The following is a 20,423-nucleotide window of genomic DNA, read 5'->3' on the forward strand; positions in this document are numbered from 1 at the left end:
ACACATTTTAGATAATATTCCTTTGTTAGAGATGTGGTTTTCAAGTATCTTCTCCACTCTGTAGCTTATCTTTTCATCCTCTTAACAGGGTCTTTCACAGAGCAAAACGTTTTAATTTTGATGAAATCCAGTTTCAGTTTTTCCTTTTATAGATTGTGCTTTTGGTGTAAAATCTAAAAACTCTTTGCCTAGGCCTTGATCCTGATTTTCTCTTATGTTTCTTTTCTAAAATTTCATGTTGCATATTTTACATTTAGGTCCATGATCTATTCTGAGTTAATTTTTTACATAACGTATGAGACTCAGCTTGAAGTTCAGGTTTTTGTCTATGGATGGGTGTCCAGTTATTCCAGTAGCATTTGTTGAAAAGGCTACTTTTCCTCCACTGAATTGCTTTTGCATCTTTGTCAAAAATTAGTTGGGAATTTTTGTATGGATCTATATCTGGATTCTCTAGTTTATCCCACTGATATATCGGTCTATCTTTCCATCAACACCATATAGTCTTTTTTATTGTAGATACATAGTAAGTCTTAAAATCAAATAGACTGATTCTTCCCACTTTAAAAAAAAAACTGTTTTAACTACTCTAGTTCCTTTGCTTTTCCATATAAATTTTAGAATAATTTTATCTATTTCACAAAAAATCTTATTGGGATTTTGACAAGAATTGAGTTAACCTGTATATAAATTTGAAGAGAACTGACGTTTTTACTATGCTGAGTCTTCTAATCCATGGATATGGTATGTCTCTCCATTTATTTAGCTCTTCTTTGATTTCTTTCATTAGCATTTTATAGTTTTTAGTATGCAAATTTAACAAGTTTTGTTAATTTACACAAGATGTTAGTGACTGCAAATGCTACTGTATTTGCAATTTGTGTTCACATGTTCATTGCTAGAATACAGAAATACAACTGATTTTTATGTTTATCTTGTATCTTGTGACATTATTGAACTCACTTCTTAGTTGTAAGTTTTGTGGATTCCTTAGGATTTTCTACATAAACATATCTGCATATAGGGACTGTTATATGCCTTCCTTTCTGATCTATATACCTTTTTTCGTCTTACTGAACTGGCTAGAACTTCTAGCACTGTGATGGTGAACTTCCTTAACTGGTTCCTCATCTTGATGGGGAAGTACTGTTGTTTGCCATTAAGTATAATGTTAGTTGTAGGTTTCTGTGGATGCTCTGAAGTTATTTTTCTAAGGGTTTTTTTTTTAACATAATGAATGGGTGTTGAATTTTGTCAGCAGCTTTTTCTCCACTGATTAATCTGATCAGGGTTAGGTTTTTCTTTTTTTTCTTTAATTCTGGTGGATTGTACTGATTAATTCGGGGATACTAAGTCAGCCTTGCATCCCTGGAACAAACCACACTTATAGAACATATAACTTTTTATTTATTGCTGAATTCTATTTGCTAATATTTTGTTAAGAATTTTTATGTTCATATTCATGGGGGATACTAGTCTGTTGTGTTCCCTTTTTGTACTATCTTTCTCTGGTTTTGTTAACAGGGTAATGATAGCTTCAATTCCTTCTCTTCTATTTTCTGGAAAGATTGTGTAGAATTGGTTTTAATTCTTTAAACACTGGTAGAATTCTCCAATAAAACTATCTGGACTTGCAGACTTTTGGTGGGGGGTTAAAAATTACAAATTTAATCTACTTAAGAGTAAGAGGGTTACTCAATTTATCTATTTCACATTGGGTTAGATGTGGTAGTTTGTGTTTTAGAGGATATGGTTTGTCTAAGTCATCAAACTTACATGATGTATAGTTGTGTACAGTATTCCCTTATTATCCTTTTGATGTTTGCCAGGGTCTGTAGTGGCATTCCTGGTTCAGTCCTAATACCGACCATTTGTGTCTTCTCCCTTTTTTTTCCAGTTCACTGATTCTTTCCTCTGTCCCATCAGTCTCTTGCTGAGCTCATCTATTGAGTTTTTCTTTATTTTGGTTATTGTCTTTGTTCAAAATTTTCCATTTAGTTCTCCTTTAAGTCTTCTCTTTCTTTTTGAAGAGACTTTCTATTTATCTGCCGAGATACTCTATTTTCCCATTTGTTTCATGTGTGTTCATAATTCCCTGTTGAAGCATTTTAATGATGACTGTGTTAAAAATCTTTTAAAAATATATCTTTATTGGAGTATAAATGCTTTACAATGTTGTGTTAGTTTCTGTTGTACAACAAAGTGAATCAGCTATATGTATACATATATCCCCATAACCCCCTCCCTTGAGCCTCCCTCCCACCCTCCCTATCACACCCCTCTAGATCATCACAAAGCATCAAGCTGATCTCCCTGTGCTGTGCAGCTGCTTCCCACTAGCCATCCATTTCACATTTGATAGTGTATATATGTCAATGCTACTCTCTCAGTTCATCCCAGCTTCCCCTCTGCCCCCCCATCCCAGGTCCTCAAGTCCGTTTCTACATCTGCATCTTTATTCCTGCCCTGCAACTAGGTTCATCAATACCGTTTTTTTTAGATTCCATATATGTGCGTTAGCATACAGTATTTGGTTTTATCTTTCTGACTTACTTCACTCTGTATGACAGACTCTAGGTCCATCCACCTCATTACAAATAATTCAATTTCGTTCCTTTTTATGGCTGAGTAATATTCCATTGTATATATGTTCCACATCATCTTTATCCATTCATCTGTCGATGGACATGCTTCCATGTCCTGGCTATTGTAAACAGTGCTGCAATGAACACTGTGGTACATGTAATTCTTTGAATTATGGTATATGCCCAGTAGTGGGATCGCTCGGTCATATGGTAGTTCTATTTTTAGTTTTTTAAGGAACCTCCATACTGTTCTCCATAGTGGCTGTATCAATTTACATTCCCACCAATAGTTCAAGAGGGTTCCCTTTTCTCTGCACCCTATCCAGCGTTTACTGTTTGCAGATTTTTTGATGATGGCCATTCTGACCGGTGTGAGGTGATACCTCATTGTAGTTTTGATTTGTATTTCTCTAATGATTATTGATGTTTAGCATCTTTTCATGTGTTTGTTGGCAACCTGTATGTCTACTTTGAAGAAATGTTTATTTAGGTCTTCTGCCCATTTTTGGATTGGGTTGTTTCTGCGATACTGAGCTGCATGAGCTGCTTGTACGTTTTGGAGATTAATCCTTTGTTATTTCATTCGCAATATCTTCTCCCATTCTGAGGGTTGTCTTTTTGTCTTGTTTATGGTTTCCTTTGCTGTGCAAAAGCTTTTAAATTTTATTAAGTCCCATTTGTTTTTGTTTTTATTCCCGTTACTCTAGGAGGTGGGTCAAAAAAGATCTTGCTGTGGTTTATGTCAAAGAGTGTTCTGCCTACAATTTCCTCTAAGAGTTTGATAGTGTCTGGCCGTACATTTCAGTCTTTAATCCATTTTGAGTTTATTTTTGTGTATGGTGTTAGGAAGTGTTCTAATTTCATTCTCTTACATGTAGCTGTCCAGTTTTCCCAGCACCACTTATGGAAGAGGCTGCCATTTCTCTATTGTATATTCTTGCCTCCTTTGTCAAAGATAAGGTGACCATATGTGTGTGGGTTTGTCTCTGGGTTTTCGATCTTGTTCCACTGATCTATATTTCTGTTTTTGTGCCAGTACCATACTGTCTTGATTACTGTAGCTTTGTAGTACAGTCTGAAGTCAGGGAGTCCGATTCCTCCAGCTCCATTTTTCTTTCTCAACATTGCTTTGGCTATCTGTGGTCTTTTGTGTTTCCATACGAATTGTAAAATTTTTTGTTCTAGTTCTGTGAAAAATGCCATCAGTAATTTGATAGGGATTGCAATGAATCTGTAGATTGCTTTGGGTAGTATAGTCATTTTCACAATGTTGATTCTTCCAATCCAAGAACATGGTATATCTTTCCATCTGTTTGTATCATCTTTGATTTCCTTCATCAGTGTCTTATAGTTTTCTGCATACAGGTCTTTTGCCTCCTCTAAGATCAGGAACAATACAAGGGTGCCCACTCTCACCACTATTATTCAACATAGTTTTGGAAGTTTTAGCCATAGCAATCAGAGAAGAAAAAGAGATAAAAGAAATCCAAATTGGAAAAGAAGTAAGACTGTCAGTGTTTGCAGATGACATGATACTATACATAGAAAATCCTAAAGATGCCACCAGAAAACTACTAGAGCTAATCAATGAATGTAGCAGGATACAAAATTAATGCACAGAAATCTCTTGCATTCCTATACACTAACAATGAAAAATCAGAAAGAGAAATTAAGGAAACACTCCCATTTATCACTGCAACAAAAAGAATAATATACCTAGGAATAAACCTACCCTAAGGGTGCTTTAAAAATCTCTGTCAGGTAGTTCAAAGACCTGTCATCTCAGTGTTGGCATCAATTGACTGTCTTTTCTCTTTTGAGATTTTCCTTGTTCTTGGTATGAATGGGTGATTTTCAACTGAAATCTGGATATTTGGGGCATCATATTATAAGACTCTGGATCTTACTAAACCTTTTGTTTTCAGCTGGCTTCTTCTGACACCCAGAGGAAAGGGGAGGTGCCACCTCATTATGTCAGGTGGAGGTAGAAGTCCAGGTTCTACACTCAGTCTCCACTGATACCTGAGGGGGAAGTAGGGACTCCTCTTTACCCCTTAGCAGGGTTGGGAGTTCTGGCTCCTCACCAGGCTTCCACTGATACTGCCCCCCTGGCTGGGTGCAGTAACTGTAACTCATTACTGTTCCCCACATGGCATCCAATGATACCATGAAGAGAAGGTGTCAATGCTACATGGTGCTGAAAGTCCTGACTCTCCACAGGCCTCCTCTGATACCACTCCAGTGGAAAAGGGAAGTTGGGAAGGAGTGTCTCTTATTGCCAGGTGGGATAAAAGTCCAGGCTCCCCGTGTGTCTCCACTGATACAGCAGGGGTGGGGGCCTCAATACTTCCCAGTTGGGATGAAAATCTTGGCTCTCTACTTAGCCTCTGACACCATATAGCAGGGAGGATGGGAGACCTCATTACAACCTGGTGAGGGTGGAAGTCTAGGCCTCCCACTTGGCCTTTGCTGGCATGGGAGAGGATGGGGCCACAGTTTCTTATGTGGTGTATGGCTGGAGTAGGAGTGATTATAGTCTAATAATGCCAGGCTGCCTCTTTCCTGGTCTTTTGGCTAGAGAGAGCACACTTTTGGTAGAGCTTTTCTTTTTATGCCTAGTGGTGTTTCCAAGTTATCAGCTTCTTCAGCGCAAGCTGGGACATATGAGGCAAAACCAAAAACCAGGGAACACACCATCATGGTGTTCCTTCGGTCTAAAAGCCCCTAGCCAGTCAATCTTCCTCTCTCCATCTTTCAGAGTCTTCTTATGTTTGTTTTACATATAATGGCTAGAGTTTTTAGTTGTAATTAGCAGGAAGAATACAGAAAAATACTACTCAATCTTCCCAGAAATGGAAGTCCTCTACTTGTTTTTTAAATACTCTGATTTTTCTACTATTGCCAATTGTAATAACATTAAGCATCTTTATAACTATAACCTGTTCTTTTGCAGCTGGGTTCTAATCTATCATTCCACTAAAACATAACATTATTTAATTACTAAATTACATTTTGCTGTCAGTCACCTTGCACTTTGGCATCTGTATTTTCTAAATTCTCCCCCTTTCAAATAAAACTACTCAATGAATGGGATACATTTCCACCACCACCTCCACTTCAATACCTATGTTTGGTTTGAATCGGAACAAATCTGATCAAAAGATTAAGTAAATATATCAATTCTTAAGACATTTATAAAAGCCATGGAAATGTTTTAAAATATTCATTTTCAAAGAGGTCTTAAAATTAACGATAGAGAAGGATGTCCAATAATTTAAGATTTTTTTTTTTACTAGACCCAGCCCAGTTACTACCTGGATTTCTAGCCACTTTTTTCTTTCCATTTCTAAATTTCTTTCTAATTTGAAGTCTAAACAATTTATTAACTAAGGTCCATCTATATATCTCATAAGGCCCTGGGAGAAACAGAGATATTTTGAGTAATTATCTGCATCTAACCTGAAGCACTCTTGTGTTCCATTCATCTACTTACATTTTCCTATACTACATTCAGATATTCAACCAAAATATATTGGTCACCACTACCCTTACCCAATTATATGCCAAGCACTGTGCCAGGGTCTGGAAACATCAATGTGAACAACACCAACACTGTCCTGCTCTTATATTCTTCTGAAGCTTCCTGAGACAGTGATATATCAAAGCAATGCTTCTCAGACTTTTCTACCATATAACGCAAGTATTCAGAAGCCTACAGAACTCAAGGTTGGAAACAGTCTACTCAATCTTATGTCTCCTATTTATCCTTAAAATTCAAAGTAATATTACTAGGAAATTACTAAATTTGCCTTAATTTTCTTCATAGCACTTATCGTAAACTAAAATTTCATATGTTCATATGATTATTGCCTGACTCTTCAGCACTGGAATACAAGCCCCGTGAGAGCAAAAACCTCTATTTGGTTCACTACTCTATTCCCTGCTAGAATAGGGCCTAACGTAATCAGCATTCAATAAATATTTGTTGAATAATTACTGTATAAACAAATGAGAATCACAGAAATTCTCACTTTTATTTCTTACTTAAGAAATCAAACTCTTATATCATTATTTATCTTCAGAATGTACTTCTATGATTATGAAATATAAAAGTTTTAAAAATAACCTAGCTCAGCTTTCCCATTCCTGATACTTTGTTCTAACATGCAGCCAATTAAAATTTCTACTCTAAGAGCTTGAAATTTGTATCCCCTATTTTAAGGTTCCTTATGTTTCAGGTAGCGTAAGTTTAAAATAATTCCCTTGAAGTCTTAGAAATTCTTTGCATAATATTTAGCTGGGAAAAAGAGTGGGGGAAAAAAGGAAGTAAAATACAGGCAGAAGTTGGTGCCTGCATAGGTGTTCAGCAAGAAATCAGATGATACTGAAGATGATACTATCAGTTTTGCTAATGGAACATGCGAGGAACAATCTGATTGTATTCTAGCATCCCCACTGATCAGTAAAGGTTGATCACCAAGCTGACTAGTCAGATATCCCTTTCCATGGCTTGTTTACTGAACGACACAAATTAAGATTATCTGCTTACTCTGAATTACTCAACTGCGAAGCTCTATACTTGCTCTGTCCAAATCAATAGCGACTAGCCACATGTGGCTACTGACACTTGAAAAGTGGCCAGACTGACTCAGGAACAGAATTTTAATTTTATTTAATTTTTATTTAAATGTAAAAGTTGAAGCAGCATGAAACACAAACTTCACTGTTTTGGTAGAACTAAATGTCCCTTTCACCTGTACACTGCATAAATTAGTATATCTAGTAGTGTGTGTATACTAGAAATTTTAATATTATATATGTGGTTTACATCACACTTCTATTGGAAAGCACTGCTCTAGGACATTGGTTCTCAACTGGGGACAATTTTGTTCCCCAAGAGACATCTGGCAATATCTAGAAACACTTTTGGTTGTCACAGCTTGGGAGTGCTATTGCATCTCATGGGCAAAGGCCAGGGATGTTACTAAACATCCTACAATGCACAAAATGACTTTGTTTTGTAAACAAAACATACCTAACCACCACCACCACCACCACCACCACCTCAGTTCTCTTACCAAAATACAACTGAGAAAAGTATCCATTACCTAAGGAAGTAAGGAGGGGGGTTGGGAGAGATGACAGGTGGCTGATGTCAACAGAAAAGGCTGGTGTGTAAGATGAAAAATGTGTGATCATACAAGGAAGCTGGTATGATTTTAAAAGGCAAAAACAAAAGAATGAGCAACACATTTTCTTTTATTGTTTAAGTAAAGGAAAAAACTACTATCGACAAAATGCATATGAGAGTAAGTGAGACGTCTCAGGTAGTCAGGATCAGAAACTCTTGCAACAATTTAGGGAAGGAGGTCCTAAGGCCTGAATTTAAGTGTACTGCAGCTCAGAAAAAAGCAATGGAATAATTATCCCTTAATATCTTAAAAGCATTTTTTTCTTTAAACATCCTAATCATATACAGCAATATAAACATATTTCAAGAATGATAAATGAGCATCATGATATAGTTAAATAAAAATGAAAGATATAATCGTTTTAAAATTAATCAAGAGTCCCAAATAAGATCAGACCAAGTCTCACACTAAGGCTGAAAAGGCTTTTAGGCAGACATTTTTACCTTTCTGTGTCAAGCGCTTCCTCATTTTTCATCCATCTAATGGTTGGAGTAGGAAGTCCTGAAGCAACACATGGTAACACTGCACTCTGACCAATGACTCTGACTAAGGAAGAAGGTTGTTTCAAAAATACCAAGTTTGATGTAACCTCAGGATCTAAAAAAAAAAAATTAAACAAAAGACAATAATTAAGAAAGCACTTTACCACTTTAATGATAAAGAATGGCAAATTCCTATTCAGTCTGTGTGGCTTTATACAACAAAATAGTTTAAGCAAAAGTGACAAGAAAATTCCATTTAAATTAGCAAACATTTCTTAATAATTTCCATGTGCAAAACTTTGTGCTAGGCTCTCTGGGGGCCTTAAAGATGTATAAGTTATAGCTCCTGCTTTCAATGTGCTTACTGGTCATCTGAGTGAGATCTGACATGAATCCCCTTCATTTTAAAAGGTAACATAAAGTAAATGCTTCATGAGTGGTACAAACAGAAAAAAGACTGATCAAGCTCAGGACCCTTAGCAGTATCCTCCCCACTCACAGGGATACCATAGGTGGTTTCTTTTCCTTCCCTACACCTGTGTGTTACTTCTGAAAATCTTTGATCTTCATCGCTTTGACTTTCTCACTTAGACTGTCAAACCTTTGATTTTATAATGGTGCAACTAACAGGCTACCACTATACGTGTATTCACTTCATACAGCTGCCCTCTTATGAGTATATGAAAAGGCCATACTCGTGGGGTAGAAGATAGGGTTCTCTACTAGATGGGGGTGCTATTTCTAATGTTAAGTTTTGAGAAAAAAGACTGTTCTCGGGCAAAGAGATGTGACTCTTATCCCCATACTCTTAGAAAAAGATGTTCTATAGCCATGGTAACAACCACCAGAGCTGGCCTTAAAGTTATGTAACCAATCGATGACAGTTCTGTAGCTATGGTAACAAGTAAACACTGTCTAATAGTTCAGCACAACTCGCTTCAGTGAACATGCCTTTGAAAGCCAACCAATGAGTTTAACCAATGCCTTTAAAAGTCAGCCATTCAGTGGTGGAATCCCTTGCTTCTAAGGCTGACACTGCTCTCATCTCTGTAACCAACCATAAAACATGCTTCTATTACTGACATCAACCCATCCCAGCCTCCTAACCAACACACCAAGAACAATGTCTTCCCAAAAATTTTATAGGAGATTAGCAGTTTGCATTATTCAAGACGACTATGCTTTACAAGCATAGCTCTCCGTTAAGTAAACAAAACATTCTGTACTTTTTGTTTCAGATATTTCATGGTGGCTCATCCTTTTGACACCAAGAATCTTATTTACTTGAATCTGGTTTTAGGATTTGCTTGACTGCTACTACAGATTTAGAGAAAAAAATATGACCTCTCTGCTATCAAATATGCCCTCTGTCACATAAAAGCAAGTCAGGAAGTAGGCAGGAAGACATCGCTATATAGCAATAGTTCTCTTTCACCTTGAACTATTTACCTAGAATTAATCAAATTTTGATCAAAACAAACAAATCTGAACAAATATTTATTGGCTTCTATGTGCCAGTTACCATTCTTGGCAGCAGATAAAATTCCCTGCCCTAGTTGAGCTTACATACTAATAAGGGGAGAGAGACAGCAAATAAAAGACATGGTATGTCAGCTGGTGATATGTTCTCAAGTAAAATGAAGGGGGAAGGAGAAAGCGCTGGGGCACAAATGGAAAACTGTTGTTTTAAACAGTGGTCAAAGAAAGCTTCACTGATAAAGTGATATTTGAGCAGAGAGATAAGACAGTGAGTCAGGCAGAGATATCTGAGGGAAGAGGATTCCAGGCAGAGAAAATGGCAAGTATAAAGACCCTAAAGCAAGAGCATGTTTGGAGTGTTCTAAAAACATAAGGTGGCAACAATCACAGAGTGAGGGAGAGAAGGGTATGAGATGTAAGAAGAGAGATGGGGGAGGGAGGTGGCATTAAGGTTATACAAAACCTTACAGGCCAAGGACTTTTAACATTTGCTCTGAGATGGGAAACCATTAGGAGGTTTTACGCAAAGATGTGACATGATCTAATAAACATCTTAAAAGATAACTGTGGCTGCTGAGCTGAGAATACACTGGGATAGGAATGATACGAGCAAGAACGACGATGACAAAGGAAGAAACTGCATTTTAAAAAATCAGTTCAAGGCCCATTAGGAATACTCTCAAGAGTGGCTGCTCATAACATTGGATAACATTGGCCTCCCTTTGTAAGCCAATCCATAGGCTAAAAACATGCCTACAAAATGGTTATATATAAAAACTGTCCAAACAATGTAGGGATGGTCCAACTCAGGTTTGAAATGAGAAATATGGAAAGAATCAGGCATGTAGCAGTGGGAACAGAAGCTGAAAGGTCATGAAACACCAAGAGGGTAGAGGGACTATGATGAGCCACAAGTGAGAGGACATCACGAGAAAGCAGAAGTTACAGAGCTGAGAAAAGATGCACAAAACAGATTATGAGGAAAGCCAGTAAGGGCAGAAAGAATGAGAACCCACAAAGAGAAGGAAAGACAGAAAGAGGAGCGTTCATTAAAATGGGGGAGCATCACAAAGATCCAAGAACTCTTGCTCACCAGTGTCTCTAGAGATGCTGTACTAACAGTTACTACTCTGCCCATCCCTTATATGAACCAGCCTGAGTGAGTCTCTGATTCTTACAAGTAAAAAGACTTAACTATAAAAACAACCCTATTACAGGGAGGTAAGAGAACTATAAAGACAACCTTATTACAGGGAGGTAAGAGAACTATAAAAAGTATGCTATTGGGGGAGAGAGCAGAAGATAGAGGTCTGACAAAAGACACAGAGCTAATGTTTCTTTGGCCACGAAAAACACCACAGATACTGAACATACTTTACTGCTTGGTAAATTTTTACTGACCAACACATTTGCTAAAAATCTGTCTGGTATGTTTTCTTCTTTTGTCTCCCTGTAAGAAACTGAAACTCTTTATGCTGACATTAATATCTCACTCCACACCTGTAACAGTGTTTATTAAAAAAATTCTAACAGAACAATTTTTATCCATTAATAAACATAAAACCGTCAGTGCTGATAATAAACTAATACCTGGAAAAACTTTCAATTCAACTTCATCACTATACTTTGGTGGCCCACCACTTTCAACTATGCAGCGATAGAGTCCCCCATCTCCTTCAGTTGCGTTGCTGATAACTAGTGTTCCACTTGGAAGTTTGGTAAGTCTATCATCCAGAAGAAGAGGCTGTCTGTTCTGTTCCCACCTCACAAATGGGACCAAATCTGCATTAACTTCACAATTCAGAATTGCACTGTTCCCAACATAAACTGAAGAAGGTTCTGGTTGGCTGGAAAATCTTGGAAGACCTAGACAATAAAGAAAACGAGAAAATAAAAAGTAGTTAAATATTACTTTAAAATGTAGTCATAGGAACCAGGAGCAAGTCAGCCTGTGTGGCCACATGTGTAGTGGAACCAGGGTCAAGAAGGTCCATGGGTCAGGATATTGGCTACATACAGGGATACAGATCAAGTAAATAAATGTACTAGGAATAACTGAAGTCAGATTCCTCACAGTTGAAGAAGCAAGGTACAAATATTAAAAGCAGAAGGGTAGAATAAATCCCATGGTATTGCACTAGAACAGAGGTATCAGTGTAAACTTAACAGTTTTATAAAACTATAGATGTATATGTGTATATCTGGATATAAATGTATATGCTTACGCATATATATATACATTTCATATATATGAAATATATATACATTTCATATACAGTTATTACAGATACACACACACACGCATACTAACTCTGTCCAGAGAGCCCAGAATCAATGTCACTTCAGTAGCAATGTGTACATACGGTGACCTAATCATGATTTCTAAATACTATTCTCCACATGCAGCTTGGAGAAATGGCTGATTCTAGGACTGGAGTAGGGAAAGAACAATATGAGTCTGGAAAATCTTGTGAGAGAAAGTAAGGAAGTATCTAAAGGATAACAGGGACATATCAAAAGGACACAGAAGTCAGATCAAAAGGAGTTTTCTCTGGCTAGATCTGGGATAATGAACATTAATGCAGGAAGAATCAAGAATGGATGCTAAAACTAGTAAGTGAAAGTTGGATGAAGGATAGGATATTTATGGAGTATCAAATTACTTCTTCCCAAAATACTTATTGCTAATTAATAAAAGTACAAAATATTTATTAACTTTAGAGTAGAGAAATATAGTACTGACAATCTTAACCAAGTAATAAAAGTTAACATCACCAGTAATGGAACAAAACACCACATGCTTCCTGGTATGATGCACTAATAATACAGCATCACTTCTGTGATATTTCTCCCCAAAATGCAAAATCTGAATCTATTCATGGAGGAAAATTAGAAAATCTGAAATGAGACAAGGATAAACTGAAGAATGGTTTGAGATCGTAAGAATCTAAGGAGAGAACTACTAAGTAAAACTTGTAACCCTGGACCAGAAAGGAAGGGGGATGATGGGGCAAAGTTTCTGCTTTTGTTTTTTTCTGCTACTAAGAACATTATTGAGACAACCAATGAAATATGAATTGTATCTATGGATTAAATGATAGTATTTTATTAAGGTTAATTTCCTAATATTGATGGATGTTTACTTAGGAAGAGGTCCTTGTTTTTAGGAAATACACACAGAAGTATTTAGGTTGGGGTAACATATGCAACTTACTCTTAATGGTTAAGAAAAAATTTTATGTGGGTATGTGCATATTAGGTGATAAGCAGATGTGGTAAAATGTTAACAATCGGGTAATCTGATTGAAGAATATATGAGATTTCTTGGTTTCATTCTTATGACAATTCCACAAATTTAAAATTATTTCAAAATAGAATATTAAGCAAAAAAATGTAGTCATAAATACTTTGTAGACGCCACAGAACGTAATGGTTAAGAGCAGATATACAAGGATCAACTGCTCCACATCCTCATTTGGTACTGGCATACTTTTTGACTTTTAGCCACTCTAACAGGTGTGAAATGGTACCCCATTGTGGTTTTAATTTGCATTTTCCTAATGATTAATGATTTTGAGCATCTTTACATGTGATATCAGCTACACGTACATTTTCTCTTATTAAATGTCTGTTCAAGTCTTTTGCCCATTAAAAAATAGGGTTGGGGCTTCCCTGGTGGTGCAGTGATTGAGAGTCCGCCTGCCGATGCAGGGGACACGGGTTCGTGACCCCTGTCTGGGAAGATTCCACATGCCGTGGAGCGGCTGGGCCCGTGAGCCATGGCCGCTGAGCCTGCGCGTCCGGAGCCTGTGATCCGCAACAGGAGAGGCCATAACAGTGAGAGGCCCGCGTACCGAAAAAAAAAAAAAAAAAAAATAGGTTGTTTTTCTTTTTATTGTTGGTTTGTAGTAGTTATTAAAAATATATTGCAGCCATGAGTTCCTTTTTAAGCATATACTGTGAATATTTTCCCCAATCTGTGGGCTGACTATTCATTTCTAAAGGTGCCTTAGATGAGCAGAACTTCTTCTTATAATAAAACCTAAATTATCTTTTTTTCTTAAAAAAAAAAAGAGCAGATATACAGAAAAAACTAGTGGTTAATGTGGGGGAAAGTGGGGTGGGGACACATGGGAGGGGGAGTGGAAGGTACAAACTATTGGGTATAAGATAGGCTCAATGATGTATTGCACAACATGAAGAATATAGCCAATAATTTTATAGTAACTGTAAATGGCAAGTAACCTTTAAAAATTGTATAAAAATAAAAAAAATTTTTTAAGTGACTCTGATATGCTCAGAACACAACAAAATGCTTCTTCAAAGACTAGCAAACATTAAATAATGAGAAACAAAATTCCAGGTTTTCTAGTTCTATGATAGTCAATTAGTCTACATGGAAATGACACACAGGTTGTGTAGCTCTGCTACAAATTTTTTCTTATTTTTTATTTCAAGGGGATTTTTGAAGGAAAGAAATAAAGATAAAATTAAACAAATATCTACTTTTCAGAAATTGGAAAATTAGAAGGAAGAATTAACAAAGATAAACAGAAACTAATAAAGTAGAGGAAAAAAGGAATCAAATAAAACCAAGAACTAGTTCTATTTTTAAAAAGTCAAAATATTCTCCCTCCTGTGCTCTCATGAAAATGAGTAATTTTTTAAAATATAAACCCACAACAACATATGGGAAGTTGGCAGACAAGAGATTTCAAAAAGTTTCCGGATAGGGAAAGCAGATGGAGGAACTAGTAACTGACATATTGAGGCAGAAAATGCTGCAGCTTCTTTTGCTCACAAGTAGGAGGCCAGTTTGTCCTGCTGTCTTTGGAGAATTGCAGGAGAAAAGAGAGAGTGGGAGTGAGGCATGGGATTGACAAGAAGGGATTAACAGTGTTTGTATTTAGACTACCCAGTTACCCCACCTTTGGGCACAAAACACCCACAGCCAGGGGACTGCCCAAGCAGTAAAAGAAAAATTTCTGCTGTGGAGATATGAGACAGCCCAGAGAAAAAGACCTGTCACATTTAATTCTATGAGCTATCTACTTAGTGTGCTTTCAAAAATTCCCCTTCTTGTCTGACTTAGCCGGAGTCAGTTTCTATTGCTTGCAAACAAAGAACTCTAACCAATAGTTTTTCAGAATGGCAATTTAGCAGGAGCGTATTCTTTTTTGGCAGCATGTTTTAAAAAATAGTTTTACTGAGGTACAATTGATATGATAAAGGCTACCATTTAAAGTGCACAATTCAATGGTCTTTAGTATATGCAGAGTTGTGCAACCATCACTATCATCTAATTTTAGAACATTTTCACCATCCCCCAAAGAAACTTTGAATTCACTTGCAGTCATTCCCGTTCCTTGTACCCACCCCTTTCCCACCCTCTTCATGCCCTCATTCCCCCCATCTCCAGTCCTATTCTATTCTATAGAAATAAAGATTTGCAAGTTTGTTCACTATACTACTGTCTATAAGATCAAACAATTTTTATCCATTAACTATTCATCAAAAAGGGAATTTTTAGATAAATCACAATATATACAAATACAATGGATACTATGCAACTATTAAGAAGAACTTCTACTCATGTCTTAGCTTAGATATTATTTCCTCCTGATACCCAGGCCAAGAGCACGTTAAACAAATCTACAGAATGTTGTTTGCAGCCAAAGAACTTGGGTTTTGTATTAAAATTGCCTATTTACTTAGATATAAGGTCAAAAATGTTTCCTAAAGGATATGAAAGCTAAAAGGAATGATGAACAAACCTAGCAGAGGAGAAGAAAGAGAAGAAAAGGTGGAGGACAGGATTAATAGGCAGTGAGGAAGCTGTGAACAAAGGCCAGAGGCAGAGGATGAAAGGGAACTGAAAACATTCAGTACTGCCAGAGCCTAAAATGAGGTGAGGGTGGTGATGGTGGTAGGGGGCAGGGACAGAAGCAGAACGGAGTGTTAGGAATGAAGCTGGAGAAGTGGAGGTCAGCTCACGAAAGGACGCAACAGGCCTGTTAAAGAGTTTAGACATTAACTTGATGTTGTTTACTGGAGAGCCACTGAAGGGTGAGAAAGAGTGCTCTGACCACAGAGTGGAGACTGGGTTGGAGGAGGGAAAAAATGAGGTGGCAGACAGTTACAAGGTTGTGATGAGGGATGACCAGGAGAAGCCTCAGGAAGGAGCATGTGGATCAAGTACAGAGGAATTAGGAAGCAGAATTCACTGGATTTGGTGATTGGACGTGGGGGACAGCTGAGAAGAAGGAGTTAAGATTAAAAGCCCAGCTTAAGAACGTGAATGATAAACAAAAGCTGACCTAAGTGACATTATAGGGGCAGTCAGTCATAATGCTAACTTATTTATCAACATTTTGGAGAAAGTATGGCAAAAAGATTTTTGAAAGAAAGAGAAGAAAGAAAAAAGAGAAAAGGCAAACTGTCAAAAGGCCTGATTCTTTTCTCCTTTTATTTTTCCATCCTCAATCTGTGATTATGAAATAATTACAGTGGCTGTACATCACACTCAAATTCAACTTTTGAGTATTTGGCTGCAAAGAGAAAAAGAGCCATCACACTCTGAATGAACAAGCAAATACAACCTGTAGTGAGCAGGAGGTGGGGAGCCATGATCCAAGAGTGGGAACAAGATGGGAAACTACTGTCTCAGTCATATTCTTTGTTCACATGTTAGCATTTCACCAAGGTGAGAATAAATATAAAACTTAAAACAATTTTTGTACAATCTGACCCTTAACAGAAACTTACTTCATCTGGTTCTCAAGTGTAAAAACACTGATCTGAGGACTATAATATCTACTGCAAACAGTATGATCTCTTTAGGAACCACAGCTTATCTTTCTAGATCTTTAATTGTTCTTACACTTTCCAACATTTTTCAAACAGGAATGCGCTAAGAGAGTGAATTTTTCTCTTTACAACCTTCTGCTCTTTATATATATACATATATATCCTACAGGTTTTTTTTTTAATTTTTAATTTTTGGTGGGCCTTCTCTAGTTGCGGTGAGTGTGGGCCACTCTTCATTGCGGTGAGCGGGCTCCCCACTACGGTGGCCTCTCCTGTTTCAGAGCATGGTATCCTACAGATTTTTAAATAATCCAATTCAATGTCATTTCCTTGGTTAAGGCATAAAGAACCAAGACTGACTATACTACAAGTTTTACAAAATCATGCTAAATGGTTATGCGGGTAGGGTAAAAGTTCACAATCAAAGTGACAATTTTCCTGCACAACTTCTTTCGCCATTTCCAAGTTAAAAAGATAAAAAGACCTGGCTCAGTACTTCTGATAGCAACTTTAAGGCATCTAAACCATTAGAAAGTGGAAAAGTGCTATAGTTTAATCCCTACAGCACTGATCAAGTCCTAGCATAATCCTATACACCTGGTATATGCTCAATAGATACTCGTTAAAGGAGCGTATTTGCTGTAACCAGTTTAATGAACACTCTAAGATAATGCTGCTTTCATCAAGATTTACCCTTTATAAAAAATTTGAAAATACAAATAAATTACTCAACAAAACTTACCTGCTACTGTGAGCTTGGCTGTTCTGCTGACAATAGTTCCAAGACTCTCAACAGTGGCCACACACTGATAATAACCTTCATCAGGTTTATTGTGTTTGGAATGCACCACATTGCTAATAAATAAAGATCCGTCTGGGAGAAGCTGGCGTCGATCGTCTGACACTAAGTTTAAAAAAGTTCCATCTTTTTTCCATTCAATTTTTGGAGAAGGCTCAGAATATGCTGAACAGTTTAGTATACCAGAAGAGCCTCTAATTGAGAGGGTATCCACTGGTTCCACCAAAAAATAAAATGGAGTGAATGTCCGAATGCTGGATCCTGCAAAAATAATAAAGAAAAAGAACAAAGTTAAGCAAAACTTTCCTCTACTACTGCTGTAAGAAAATACAACATGTCCAAAAATTATTCTTAAGTGGTTTCCCCCTTAGGTATGATACAAATACAGTCATTTCACTATGAATATATAATAAATAAAATCTACTTTTTATTAAAAAATCAAAATTTGACCCATTTAGAAGAACATTAGGAAAAAAGACCCTGCTAGCAGAGATAATCCAACCTTGTTAGATGATATGAGTATCTAGTAAAAGTTTTATTTCAAACCCTAAATGGGATTTAGAAATATTTAAAATTACGGTATTCAAAGTGAAATTTTCTACAGAATGTAAAGGAGGTAGAAAATTGAAATGATTCTTTGTTAATACGGTATCTCTTCTATGTTTACCAGCTGTATTTCTTTCATAAATTCACTATACACACCCTTTGTCCATTTTTCTAGTGGATTATTCATCCTATTGACTAAAAGCAATTTTTGGACATAGCTATCAAATTTTGTAAATGTTCTTTTTTCTACTTTGATATTATGATTTTTTGTTATAAGAAAATATATTTTAACTACATAAAAGTAAATCTGTTACATTTAAAAAGGTTTCCTTTATCGCAAGAATATTTTTTAAAATTCAGCTTTGTTTTGTGCTAGTACTTTTGTGGTTTCATGTTCTATATTTAATCTTCATCTAGAATTCATTTTGATGTAAAGACCACTGGAGGGATCAGGTTAATTTTTCTAAGTCTTCAGCCAGTTCTTTGAACATGGAAAAAACATAATTTAAAGAAAACATTTGCTATAAACCCTATATTCTCAGCCAGGGAAAGCTTTCCAACTTAGTTTTACCTCTTTTTTTCACGAGAACTACTGATCAACTCCTTTGTGAACAACTCGAGTTGGAATCAGATTTCTTCATATGAACAAATGAAACCAAGACTTTTTCAAATATACATCTACACAGCCCTTTATTTATAGGTTACTTACATCATGAATTTAAGTATGACACTAATTCTTTATTACCTAATAAAAGAATAGTTATAAATAAATATGAAACACACTGGCAGAGGAAAGGAAATAATATTCACTTGGTTTAACATTTTCCAAAACTTACAATGATAAACAAATTCCAAATAGACTAAGCACCCTTTCCCAAACACCACGAGGGGTTTCAATCCCCATTTGATGAATATGAAACTGATTCTTCAAGTCCTAAAACTCTTGAAAGTGAGCTTTAGGAATTTTTCAGAAGTAACCTACAGTAATTTGCTTCTTCTTACTATAAAAATTTTTATACTGCATTAATTTATTGGAACTATAGTAAAATAAATCAAAATATAAACTTCAGGGCAGTAAAAAATGGTTAAATAAGAAAAATTACCTTTATACCTTTTCTGTATAACTATTAAGTCTTCATTACACCACCCAAATTTAAACTCAGAGATATATTAGATTGGCAGTTAAATTATGCAAATTAACAATTTAAAATAGTCATTAACTATATTAATAAATAAAATTAATTTTAAAATTTGGACAAAGTCTGCCATTTGACAAAAAATACCAAAAAATTACACCAATATAAATATTTTACAGTTTAATGTTCGATTTTGATTTTATTTCATTTAAAAAGCCTATGTCATATCAACCAAGATGAACAAAAGAGTATATGTGTTCAAAAAATTAAGAAAAAATTATACTCATGAAAGTTTACAAACGCCTTTGAAAAATCAAGGCACTTCAAAATTTTACCAAAAAATATCCATCCATTCAGTATACTTAGAATATAGCATTGCTTAAATATTTACATTTATCATCTTTTATTTTATTCTCTCAGCAGGGGGTGACCTAAGATATTCTTTCACTTAAAATCTCTCAAAGGCTTGCCACTACTTTTTATTAAAAAAAAAATCTAAATAAACTCCTTAACTGGCTTGCCGCATCACTCTGTGATTGGCCTCTGCCTACTCTCCAGGCCCCACCCCTTGAATCGCTCTTCCTTCATCCGGTAAAGCATGCTGCGCTCTGGTCAGTCTCATACAACATCTGCCCTCTTCACACAAGCTATTCCCACCGGCACCCCTCTCCAATTAACTAGTCTTCCCTCAAGCTCAGCTTAAAGATCACTTTCTCAGAAAAGCTATCTGTCCCTAAAGCCCAGGCAAGATTAGTTTGCCCTGTTACAAGCAGGCATGGCATACAGTAATCTACCCACATAGCACTTCAAATGTATTAATCTTTAAATGTTTGTAATAACTTGTTAAGGCAGAGAGAGTCGCAAATTTTCTTGGTTCCTGGTACCCTTATTTATTCAGTAATTTTTTTCATGAATTCCTTAGGCTAAAAGAAATACCTAAGAGTTCTGGTTGTTAGGTTCAAATGAATGAATAAATACTTGTGTCTTAACAAGTTAGTACCCGTTTGAAAAAATAATACACATAAATTGAAAAATATTTTAATTTCATCTTTCAGTAATCACAATTACTTATGGGATGTGTGCACCTACTGGGCTTTGCACAACTTCTCAAGCCTTGAAATCCCATTGGATATTGCCATCCTCATTTCCTGTTCCACACATTTCTGCATGATACTTGCTTTTTATCACAGTGACCACCAAAAACCCAACTTCAAGAAGATATCGCAGCATCAAGATGAAAGCAGCACAATTAAATGTTGAACTGTGAACTACCTTGACCTAGAAGTTTACATGGTGTCTAACAGATATGTTTCCCTAAAAAGTCTGAAATATTCCTGTAAGTTCACTGAGGTGCTGTGGGGTATCTCAGGGTACAGTTTGGGAACTGCAGGGTTACA

At 36.3% G+C, this 20,423-nt stretch overlaps 1 protein-coding gene across 1 annotated transcript in view; it reads right to left on the reverse strand.

Annotated features, from left to right (window-relative positions):
* The window catches only part of NEO1 (neogenin 1), a 168,188-nt gene extending 148,562 nt beyond the window's left edge, over nt 1-19,626 (reverse strand). The window contains exons 1-4 of the mRNA XM_024761726.1: nt 19,578-19,626; nt 17,288-17,605; nt 11,329-11,604; nt 8,221-8,374 (exon numbers count right to left, since the gene is read on the reverse strand). Of these exons, the coding sequence (XP_024617494.1) occupies nt 8,221-8,374; nt 11,329-11,604; nt 17,288-17,605; nt 19,578-19,626 (797 nt within the window). The remainder of the gene's footprint in view (nt 1-8,220; nt 8,375-11,328; nt 11,605-17,287; nt 17,606-19,577) is intronic.
* Nucleotides 19,627-20,423: the final 797 nt, after the last annotated feature.

The sequence above is a fragment of the Neophocaena asiaeorientalis genome, unplaced genomic scaffold, assembly GCF_003031525.2.
Source record: "Neophocaena asiaeorientalis asiaeorientalis breed wild unplaced genomic scaffold, Neophocaena_asiaeorientalis_V1.1 scaffold54, whole genome shotgun sequence".
Lineage (NCBI taxonomy): Eukaryota > Metazoa > Chordata > Mammalia > Artiodactyla > Phocoenidae > Neophocaena > Neophocaena asiaeorientalis.